At 34.1% G+C, this 12,198-nt stretch overlaps 1 protein-coding gene across 1 annotated transcript in view; it reads left to right on the top strand.

Annotated features, from left to right (window-relative positions):
• The window catches only part of Cad99C (Cadherin 99C), a 104,632-nt gene that overhangs the window by 49,081 nt on the left and 43,353 nt on the right, over positions 1-12,198 (top strand). Inside the window, exon 5 of the mRNA XM_074177501.1 lies at positions 10,008-10,130. Coding sequence (XP_074033602.1) covers positions 10,008-10,130 — 123 coding nt within the window. The remainder of the gene's footprint in view (positions 1-10,007; positions 10,131-12,198) is intronic.

Raw genomic sequence — 12,198 nt, 5'->3', positions numbered from 1 at the left:
TTGGAATCAAAGAGGATATATGAAACCAACAAAGATATAATGCTGTTGGTAGCACTCGAGCGTGGAACTCCGTCCGAGAGATTCCGATAACGTCCAGAAGAATTATGCTTGGCGCCGTTCTCTTATCCCATCAGCTACAGCGTCAGCGTTGCCAGATGCAAAGGAATTTCTTCAGATCTGTACATTTTTGTTATTCTGTCTGTTTAAAATCTGTTTTTTCGTTAACCAGCTGTCGTACCCCTACGAACGACAACCCTTAACAGTTGAAACTTGTGCGAGATAAGGATTAACGAGGTCTTACCTTTTAACGTGTGATTTGATGATCATTTTTTTGCTTAATTTGCTTCAAACTAAAACACCTAGTTATTTATATAGTTTATTAAGCAGGCATTCTGACATACATATTCTGACATACATATTCAGACATACATACAGTGTCACCGATAAAGTCCGCATCAAATGGGAAACTTTTTTATTTATCGTTTTATGTGAAATTTGATTTTGGCAGTAGATTTTGCTTAAGAAATGATGTCAAATGGCGTCTACAAAATAGGTCACGTGATTTCCTTAACCTGTCAAAATTGACATTTAAAAAAAGAAACATCGAAAAATGACATTATTCTTCAAAATTTCCAAAAATATCAAAGGATAAAAACATTTTCTTTTGTAATTTTATACCCACACACCAAGTTTCAAACCCATAATAAGTATTTTATATTTTCACTATTTTTCCGCATTCCTGCTTTTTCTACTTATCAAAATTTAAGCACACCTGTACTAAATCATTTATTTTAACTAAACTCGTCACCGAATTTCTTTTTTTGTAATATAATAATATTTTAAGAGCCTCTTTGATGTTAAAAACAAATTTTGAAAAATAAAAGTTGTCAAACTTGATGCAAAGTTCATCTAGTTTCAACGGGGCTTTCAAAACTATACAGTACTTGAGTTTTTTAATGAGCAAATGGACTCACAATATGAATTAGAACAAAACGGAACATTAGGAAACATCATTTCGTAATTCTTGAAGCCCATTCAATAAAAGAAAAAAACTCATAGTATTTACATTTACCTACTCCGCTAACAACACTGATTTAAAAAAACTGGGTAGGCTGTGAAAAAATATGAAACTACATAATGTGTTTTAGAAAACGTCACTGTTACTGAATAAATTAATGCCCGTTAGTTTAATGTAATGTATGAAAATTAAAATAATATGTTATCTTTACAAGAAAAGTTGAAATTGTGCTAATTTGTGGTGAAAACACATTGCATCGACAGTTGGCTGTCTGCCTGGATGTTATCGAACAGGGAAAATCAAGTATTACCCATATTGTAGATAGAACTGGCGTTAATAGAGAAAGCGTAAGAGCAATTTTACATAAAAATAAATTCAAACCCTACAAACCCAAATTTATAAATACCTTAAAGGAAAGAGATTTCGATGTTCGACTAGATTTCTCTTTCTGGTACCAAGGAGAAGTAGAATTAAACAGAAAATTTCCTTACAAAATCCTATGGACCGACGAAGCTACCTTCACATTGAACGGCGTAGTCAGTTCCCAGAATTGTAGGTGGTGGGCTCAGGAAAATCCTCATTTTGTGATAGAATGTCGGGACCAATATTCATTTAAAACAAATGTGTGGTGCTGTGTTTTAAATAATCAGGTAATGGGACCATTCTTTTTTAGACACAATTTAACTTCTCAGGATTATTTGCAATTTCTAAATACTGAGATCAGTGATATAGTGGACAATATGCCGGTTGAAATAAGACACAGTCTGTGGTATCAATGTGACGGGGCTCCTATTCATAGTTCAAGACAAGTCAAAGAGAAACTATTAGAAATGTTTAGGGGCAAAGTTATTGGGCGAAATATGGAGCAAATATGGCCGCCTAGGTCGCCAGATTTAACCCCACTAGATTTTTTCTTGTGGGGTTACTTAAAACAAATCGTTTATAAACAAAGACCTTTTCGTGACGTGAATCACCTAGAAACTGTTATTAGAAACTCTATTTTAAACATAAACCATGTGAGTATCAGCAACTCAATAAAAGATGTATCAAGAAGGACAATTATCGTGTTTTTTTGCTATTAGGTATAGGTACATGTTTATTTTCAGTTCCTTTTAATTAAGATTAAATTCCACTGTATTTTTTGTTAAAAAAACAATAAACACTCTAAGATATTGTTTCCTAATGTTCCGTTTTGTTCTAATTCATGTTGTGAGGCCATTTGCTCATTAAAAAACTCAAGTACTGTATAGTTTGGAAAGCTCCGTTGAAACTAGATGAACTTTGCATCAAGTTTGACAACTTTTATTTATCAAAATTTGTTTTTAACATCAAAGAGGCTCTTAAAATATTATTATATTACAAAAAAAGAAATTCGGTGACGAGTTCGGTGACGTACTTCCAAATTTCAAGGATGTTTTTCTTATATAGCCCCTTCTTATCTGAATGAAAGTTTACCCCTTTTAAATCATATTATTCATCAATTTAGGAAAGAAATAAAATCACAGATGCTTACTACTCAGTGCTAATTAAAAAAAATAAAATTCAATGTAGGTAGTGCAATGAAATTGTTAAATTGACCAGAGTAATGTTGGGAATATTAAGAGTTATTAGCAACTACATGATCTATTATTTTTTCTCTTCTTTATCATTGTTATGACAGCAAATAAGTATTTTTATAATTATTTTCTTACACTCATTGTATAATTTTTGGAGGGATAACCCTTTTCCTTTTATGTATAAATGGATTTTCATGCATAATAAACGATTTTATTATTATTATTATTACTTATAATTTCGAAAAAAACCGCAGCTTCAAATTTGGTCATCCTGGTCGAAAGAATTCTGAAGAACAAGAGCCGAAACCATAACATAAGAAGTTTGAAAAACACAGAACTCATAGTTATATATTAAAATATGTATGAAAGTTGTGATAAATCCTAGAACACGTGAATCAAATAATAATTAATTAAGGAGAAGAGTGGCTAAGAATGGCAGAATTACGAGTTGTCTTCAGTTCAGTTTGCTTCGAAAGGAGATATTGTGAATATATAAAAAATGGGTTTTAAACTTTTCATTGATTTTAAGGTCATTCAGTTACAAAACATATCGAGCCTCAACGGAAACAAGTTTTTTTCTGTCACAAGATTCGTACAAACTGTCGAACCTGTAAACTCCCCGTCACATTGTTTCTAGTTTTACGTTTACTGTTTTGACAAGTGACAAGTTAGCTGTTCCATGTCAGTTTGGATTTGAATGTCCTTGAAAACGAATTTCTCAATTTTTTTATGAATAAAAGGGATTAATTAGACTCTTCTATTGAGAACTTGTGTAATTCAATGTTTATATGAAAGTAGCTTTTTCACGGGAGTTTTTTCTTCCAGTTTGTGTCTGAATGTTACTTCTTTGCATGACCTATACATCTTTGACGAGATGTGTAGGTTGAAACTAATTGCCTGATAGCCTCATATATCATTTCGCGACCTTCTTCTGCTGAGAATCATTGGTGTCATCCAGTTTATAGTTCTTTGAAGAATGTTCAACCCGAAAACAATCATTCATTTTTCAGTTTAAAAAAGCATAGACCAAATTTTCTAGAAAGTTCATTAAAATATCATCTGGCAACACCGAACAGCGTCAATTTTCGCTGTGCGATATCACAATATCGTAGGATTTTTCGCCACGCTGGCATCGAGACTGTCCTCCGGTACTTTTGAACGACAAAAAAAGAAGTACCGAGGTGTAAAGTAGGTGGGAACCGAACATAAAAAGTTCCGAGAGATCTAGATCACAAATATAATATGGCCACAATCTGTCACCGGTGATAATGACTCACAGTGGCAACATGGGCGTACTCGGGCTAAATCCGTGTCCTACTGTGGATACATCATTTCCATAACTCGATTGGGCAATTTAGTTTTCGACCGAAAATGAAAAAGGTACAACCTTTGCCAGCAAGTTTGTTCCATTTGGAAGATTTGTGATATTCTGAATCACGTACACTGTAGAATATGACAAATGCCTAAGGTAAAACAACTACTTCCCCGACTAGTACCACGACGGACACTTAATCATATCATACAGACATTCATGCAAGTTACCTTACGTGGTTAGTCTCGCAGCTGCTTTTCGTTCATCTAGCAGCAAGTCCTCATTGAAATGAATCGAGTAGATCACTTACAGACCGGTTGCAAGGAAGTACCTGTCATTAATGCAGCAGTATGCCTGAAACTCGAAAAATTTCATCATGGATCGTCTGCTTTTGACCCGTTTGAGGTTTTGTTTACGATTAAATTGTTCGAGTCCCACAGGCAAATTGCCATTTTGGTTGGATCTGTCCTGTACTGATGAGGGGTAGCACCTCGAAACCTGTCTGTTGGTGATCTGCCCGATTGATTTCTCACTTCGGACGAATACCACACTTGCAAAAGATATAGCGTACAGCGTATAGCGTACTATCCATATGAAGTATGAGATTTATATTTGGATGGAATGGTGGCACTCATAGAAAACTGTATTCCAAGTACATAAAGATAGTGACGCTACCGAATCAGTATAATCATGAACGTTATATGTTTTTAGAAACAAATAAAAAATTCTCGAGGTTATGTGAGTTTTTATCAACGATGGGATCATCATCGTTGAAAACTTCAAGGTTGATCATTCTTTCAAAGATGAAGATGCAGACAAGTGATTGTGAATATTGAAAATTTTATTGCTGCTGTAATTAAAATATAATATCGTGTTTGTTTGAAAGTGAAAATGAATAGCTAAACTAACAATTATATCAAGTGATGAACCTTGAAATGGGATTACAATAAAATAAAAGTAAAAAAATACTGAAAATTTGAAAAAACCGAAGTAACTTCGTTTGAAATCTTTTTAATTTTTCATTTCATTTAATTTTTTTATTTTTATTTTATTGTAATTTCATTTTATGGTTCATTGCTTGATATAATTGTTATTTTCAACTGTTCATTTTGATTTTATTTGTTCTTTCAGAGATTTCAAATCATATTATATCAAAATAGAGAATGGAAGTCCAAACTAGTAGATAAAATTCGTATGATATCGTGTTATGCTGCAGCTTTTTTTGCAAACTGAAATCTTCATCTGTGTCTCATCGAAGCTGATGAATAGCAGAAGAATAGAAAGTATAATCGAAGAAAATTTGTTTTTCTGAATACAAAAATTGCTCGACTCTGTTATTATAACATCATTTTTTTATTATTCAATCAATTACCAATTTTTTTATCAGTACCTGATTTTCACCCAAGTTTATAATGAATTAAATTACCTGAGCTTATGTCCTAGTCTCCTATTTTGAAAAAATATTTAGTAACCGAAGTTTTTCGATTCCAATTGGTCATTCAGTAAATCACCCGAATTCCCGAATGTATTGATTTCTAAACATTCTAGTAGATTGAGTTTCAAACTCTTCTCGTCTATGCTCTTTAATTCTTTGGAAAAATTTTCTCCCTGTTTGGCTAATATACACTTTTGGGCAAGAGCCACAAATCAGCTTATACTTATACTCCTGATCTCACAATAAAGTGTTTTTTGAATACGTTAGTTATAGATTTTCGTCTAGTATCGGCCAATTCCATCATATATCCTAGCTGGAGATTTCAAAAAACCTATGTCACTAAACAAGGAGTTGGCTATTATAATCGAAACCAGTCTAGTTAATTGAGAGATTTATCTTTGGAATTATTTTTAGATCAAGCCGGAAACTGTCGTCTGAAATCGAAACGAACTCGTAAATCGATCTGTTTGTTATGGTAAAAGTAACTTCATTGGTATTCATGGAAACTAAACCAGCGTTCGACGAGTTTTCAGGGTTCCATTCATGAAGCGTGTCGATAAGGCATCGCCCCGGGTAGAGTATGCCCAAATTTGGATGTCGTTAGTAGAACTGGATCGTGAGTTTTTTCCTTGATGCAGACGATTACGTTATCCGAAGAACAATCGATAAAAGTGTGTTGTGGACGAAGAGGATGTTTTTGTCGTTGGAGAGAAGTGATTCGATCCTGTGGAACAATTTTGTTACAGGTTCAAGACGTATCGATATTGGAGAACCCCAAGGTTTAATTTTAGGGCCCACCATATCTGTAGTTTACAGGAATAATTTACTAGGATTCATTAAGGAATGTAACTGGACTAGTTGCCTGTGCTGATGGTGTTATTCTTCAGTTTGTCACTGCTAATATTACAAATGATATAAAAGAAAAAACGAGTTAGTGTACACAAATGTACATGAGTGGGTTAACAAGGATTGGTTGTGCCTACATGTTGATGAAAAAAAAAAGCGATGCATTTCCAACAGGAGTACCCAGTTACACAAAATTATATTATAACAGTATATATAAAATTAATATTAAAAATAATGGAATATAGAAATGTATAAACGTAAATGCTGAAACAAAGTATATATAAAATATTCGTATACGTGGAATTTCAAGAGAGGAATGAAAAATTGAGTATATAACACAAAAAGTTACAAATCATGCAATACCAAGGCGTTCAGAGATACGAAATGAATATTAATTGAAGCTACTGCACATAAAATTCAATGGTGATCATAGCAAAACATTGGTGCGTGATGCTTCGCGATATAATTTCAGATTGTGTCGACCTTCGCTTCTTGGTACTTAGAAATTGATCTCAGGTAAAAGAACCGTACTGTCAATATTGTTGTTTAGTAATTTATGCAGGAATTTTATACCAAGGATAACTCTCCTATTTTCCAAAGATGTCATATCAAATCGTGTCAACAAAATGTTATGATCGATGCCTGTCGTGGGGTATTGACCAATTGATGTTTTTTGGTAGTCATTAACTGGATTCCATAACACAGAGCCACACTCTAACTTAGATCTGGCATACGCAAAATATAGCAATGTTAAGGTGGCAATACTCATGAAGTTTTTGCCATTTCTGTAAATAAATCCAAGCATTCTATTTGCATCAGTAGTCATATTCCTTACATGTGTTGTAATGTAATAGACGATTATTATTACACCAAAGTTTGATTACATCTAATTCATGTTGTACACGTTGACAGTCAGTAATGTCGTCGATTTTATAATATAGTTTCAGGTCGTCTGAATATTCAAAGAGGTAACCAAATCATTAAGGAAAATTAAAAATGAAAGAGGTCCAATATTAGAACCTTGTGGTACCCCAGATGTAATTACGTACTGGGCCGATTTGAAAGATTCATATTCAACGGATTGTTTTCTGGTAACTAGATATGATTCAATTAGAGTAAGCAGTTGGTTAGAGAGTCCCAATTTTGTCAATTTGCTGAGAAGAACATAATGATCAATTTGATCGAAGGCTTTTTGAAAGTCTAAATAAACAACATCGACTTGTTTTTTGCTTGTCCAGGTACGTACAGACATATTGATTTAAACAGGCAAGATTTGTCATACATGATCTTTGTTGTAGATATAACAATGTTTGAAACAAATCAAAAACTCAATATCTTTTTCAAACCACTTTAAATGATACATTAATATAGTAATTGTAAACAGAACACTACACTACTTGGACTTGTTAATGAAAATACCCTAAAAAAGAATAACCATATAGATACATTATGTGTGAAGCTGTCTAGGTTATGTTTTGCCCAACAATGTAAATGAAGTCAACTAATTCATGTCGAAATGTAATTTTGAAATATTAACGAACCACTTTAATTCGTGAAGTGTCTTATTCAAGACTATAGAACGTTCTTTTTGCCAGAGAAACTTGATCATATAAACTCGAATCAAATAGTAACATTTAACAAGTGTCTGTCAAAAAGGTATTTATTATAATGGATGTTGATTGTTCAATGAGTTGCCAAAATTTATTGAGGAATGTAAAAATAAGCTCGAGTTCAAAAAAAAAACTGTTGATGAGAAAAACATATTATAGTGTTGATGAATTTTTCTCAAACTACCAATATCTATTTGCTACTTATATTTTACGCCCATTCAGATACATCAATAATGATCTTTTGGTACTTATATAAACCCTTTAATGTATATTGAATGCCAGTTTTCATTCTTTTATTTGTTGTGTCGACAAATTGAATGGATTTAACATGCATTATTTTCAATACAATATTACTTCAAATGTGTATTGTGTAAGTCCATTTTTAGAATTGTAAATTATTATTTATTTTTTAATATTGACAACAGTTTACAATTTTAAGATGTTGCCTTATCTACTAGTATTTAATTTAAGACTAGTAGATAAGGCAACATCTGAAATTAATTTTTCAATGTTGCCTTATCTACTAATGTTAAATTTGAGACTGATATATGTGGCAACATAGTATAACAACATTGTATGTATATTTAATTCAATCTTCCTCCTGAAGATGACCACTTGGGGATCAAAACACGTGCCGAGGTGTTAAAATTAATGGTTTGGTGTTGGCAAAAAGCTCCAGTATTATTTATTACTACACCAAATGTTCCAAACTGTGCATCACAAGTGTCATTGGAGGGAGTGGGGAGTTCATCAAATCGAAATGAAGAATTCACTTCCTGAAAACTATGATGACTACGATAATGCAGTATTTTATGGGCGCTTACAGAAATAATGATTTCAGTTTGGTAACACGTGGCACCTACACGAGTGACTCAATAGCAGTTGGAACCTGTCTCCTGTGGTTTAGGGGAGTGGGGAATCTCAACCCCCACTTTCTATAATGTTATTTGTAAATTTCGGCTGCGAATTCAGAATTTAGACGCTTTTCAATTCCATCTCACCCTAATCCGATCTATATACAGTTGACATAATTTCGGGTTTAATGACGGAAAAACATAAATCCTAGTTTGAAGTCGGTAAAATGAAAGAAGAATTAGTGTGGCTGTTATACTTTTTCGTGCAGCCGTTGCAATAACTGCGAATAATTTTTAAAAAGGAAAATAAGGTGTGAATATATCAATATCTAACACAGCTGTCGAGAGTTTCACCCTCATAGGCACGGGAGCCAAGTTACAACTGTCCAGGGACTCTCCAACACCTATTAGATGTTGCAACTTTTGACATTTGACAGATTTATAATTCGTTTTTTATTATCGTTATCGTTATAAATCATTTCAGTTCGCTATATTAGATGGCAGCACGTATAGATTATTGCGCTTGCGCAAGTGTCGACACCGATAAAATATAATAATTTTGTAAAATCGCAATAAATAACAAAATAATTTTTTCATTGGTGGTTACTTCCACATTACGAATATTCCTGAAGGGTTGAAGATAATATTGAGGATTGTCAAGTTATTTAGAGACAGCTGATTTGCTAAAAACCAATCTTATATGCTATCTAGGGAGTTTTATTCTCTGAATGTTATTTTGTCGATTGATTATTCACCGATAATCATAGTAGTATCACCAACGTCTTGGAAATAAATGACAATGCCATTTATATAGAAAACAAATAATACTGGTCCACGGATGGAACCTTGAGGCACGCTGGCGGTGATCCCTTTCTAATTCTAAATTGTCATTTTTTTTTCTGGTCAAGATATTTTATCGTTACAAATATTTCGTTTCGGGATTTGGGAACCCTAGTGTTGCAGTCTGGCAACTGACAGCTTTCTCGTAAAGTTGGACATTTTTGAGCTTATACGTACCAGCTCTCACACATCGGCTCAAACAACTGCATTTTTGAGTACCCAAAACATCTATTTGATGAGTCATCCGTTGGTTATTTTTTGAGTTTTCGGAATTGTTTATCTGCTTATGAATATTCCTACAACTGAAATGAAGTCAAACAATAATAATAATACTGCCGTGGTCTTTGGTTACAATCTCCAGGAAGTTACTTTTGACTCGGATGTTATGATTGGAAATATATTACATTAATCTATCATGCAAATTGCATTTATTGCATCAGGTTCATGACCACATGAATGCATTCATTATATTCTCGTAATTCATATGAATTACATACGCACAAATAGTAATGAGTGATTTTTTTCTCGGTTTCCAGTTGATATGTACCATCAAATCAACGCACCGAAAGAAGACTATTCCCGTAATTGTAAGACTGACTGATATTAACGACAACGCCCCCCAGTTCGTCAATACGCCATACGAAACCAGCATATCCGAGGTGAGTATTCAAATCAGAATTTATCACTAAAGTGCGAATTTTTGATCGACAATATCCAAATATTGTCGATCAAATAATTCCAAAACAATATATTAAACAATGATTGTGAGTCAAAATCCAGAGAAAATGGATATTTCGTAATTGTTGAGTACTACACTTTTTCTATGGCTTCAACGTTGCTTGAGTAAATAGTGAAATCGTTGTCATTTTGGACATATTCAGTACACTCGGGGGCAGGTAAAGTCTGAAAATACTGTAAAGGATTTTATAATGGCTTAATTCCTTTCATGCTGCCTTTCTTGTCGCGAATTACTGAATTTGATCAGTTAAAGTTATTGCAATGTGGTGAAGATACGGGGGTGTTTCCATAAGAAGTGAGACAAATTCGGATTTTTCAGGACTGAAATTTTTTCAGGAAAAAAGTGTAATCGTAGTAAGTTGGTAGTCCTGATCACGAATCTGAAGGAATTTTGAGCCTATTTTGCCCCCTAGTATGTTTATCGTGAACATGGGGTGTTCCATCGAGAGTGGCGGACAGCGTATATCACTTTGGCAAACAAATTCAGGTGGTAGGTGCATTTTGAGCATTTCCATCAGTCCTGAGAGTTTCATCGTTCTACCTCGAATATTACGGAAGATACGGGGGTGTTTCCATGGGAAGTGAGACACACTGTATATGCACTTTCGAATCACAATAGGTCTACCTACAGCAGACATTATACAGCATTCTGCAGACATCCTTTTACTGGCACGTGGCACGAATACAATGATTCACACGTGTCATCAATTTCACCAAAATCGCTTGTGAGTGGAGATGCATACATCCTCTTTTATGAAAAGGAGGAAACAATTTCGCACCTTTGAGCGTTTTGAAATGTTACTTTTGTACTGTTGAATTATGAATTATATTCATAATTATATGAATTATATCAACGTATAAAGTGTTCAAAATGGTCTCCATCTCGTTCCATACAATAATACAGTCTACTTTCGAAATCGTTCCTTACATTATTGAAGAAATCGGCATTCTTGAAAAATTATCTGTCGCAGGTCTTCTAGATTTGTAGAAATTATTCAATTAGTAGTTAGTAAACATTTTGAGATGGATGACCCTGTTAGTTTCTTCTGCAGTGGTAGTTTTCGTTAAATATATTCGTCGCAAAACAAAAAGTAGGTAGTTGGCCACTGACACTTCTTCACGAATTATCATTCAGTCCAACATGGTTTATTCTACTGAAGAAATAATAGAAATTATTGCAACCTATTATCGAAATAATAAATGTGCTGACCACAACGTGAGCCATCAAAACAGTTGATGTATAAGTTTCTAACTTCAGGTTCGGTTCAGAACAGAAAACATGAAGTATCCCGTCCTGGCAGAAATGACGGAGCTAGACACGCAGCTAGAGCGTCTCGTGTATCAGCTACAAGTGGTTTTCGGATTTTCAAAGCCTGCACATTCCATCTTTTCAAAATTGGGCTAGTTCCACAATCAAACGAAGATGAGCCTGATCGTCAACTTCAGTTTTGTGAGGTGTCCATCGACCAATAACCCGAACCTATTATACAATATATGTTTTTCAGACGAATTTACTTTCATGTTGAATTGTGACGTGAATAGACATAATTGTCGTTACTGGAGCAATGTGAATCCTCATTTGGTGATAAACACATTCTTGGTAATCATTTTTCATTGAAGGTAATCTCAATGAAGACACATACTTAAATCTATTACAAGAGTGTGTATATCCCATGATTCCAAAAATTTTATAATATTCAAGCAGGATGGTGCACCCCGACATTCTGATGTTCGGGTGAGACAGTTTTTTGACAAACGTTTTCTAATGCGTTGAATCGGTAAAAGAGGTCCAGTGGAGTGGCCAGCTAGATACCCTGGTCCCACACCTATGGACTTTTTCTGTGGGCACACCTGAAGTCGAAATTGTACTCTGCTGAGCCTACAAATCAAGAAGACCGTCCACTGCAAACCGCAAGGGTTTATTGTGGCTCGCACCTGTTCACACTCGACCGAATAAACCTAGCTCATTAATGAAGCCATTTAGTTTAT

This window comes from Leptinotarsa decemlineata, unplaced genomic scaffold, assembly GCF_025532065.1.
Source record: "Leptinotarsa decemlineata unplaced genomic scaffold, Ldec_3_MD MMD2_tig00002974_RagTag_RagTag, whole genome shotgun sequence".
NCBI classification, from domain to species: Eukaryota; Metazoa; Arthropoda; class Insecta; order Coleoptera; family Chrysomelidae; genus Leptinotarsa; species Leptinotarsa decemlineata.
Note: the sequence above shows the minus strand (reverse complement) of the source record. Positions and strands in the feature narration are given on the sequence as shown.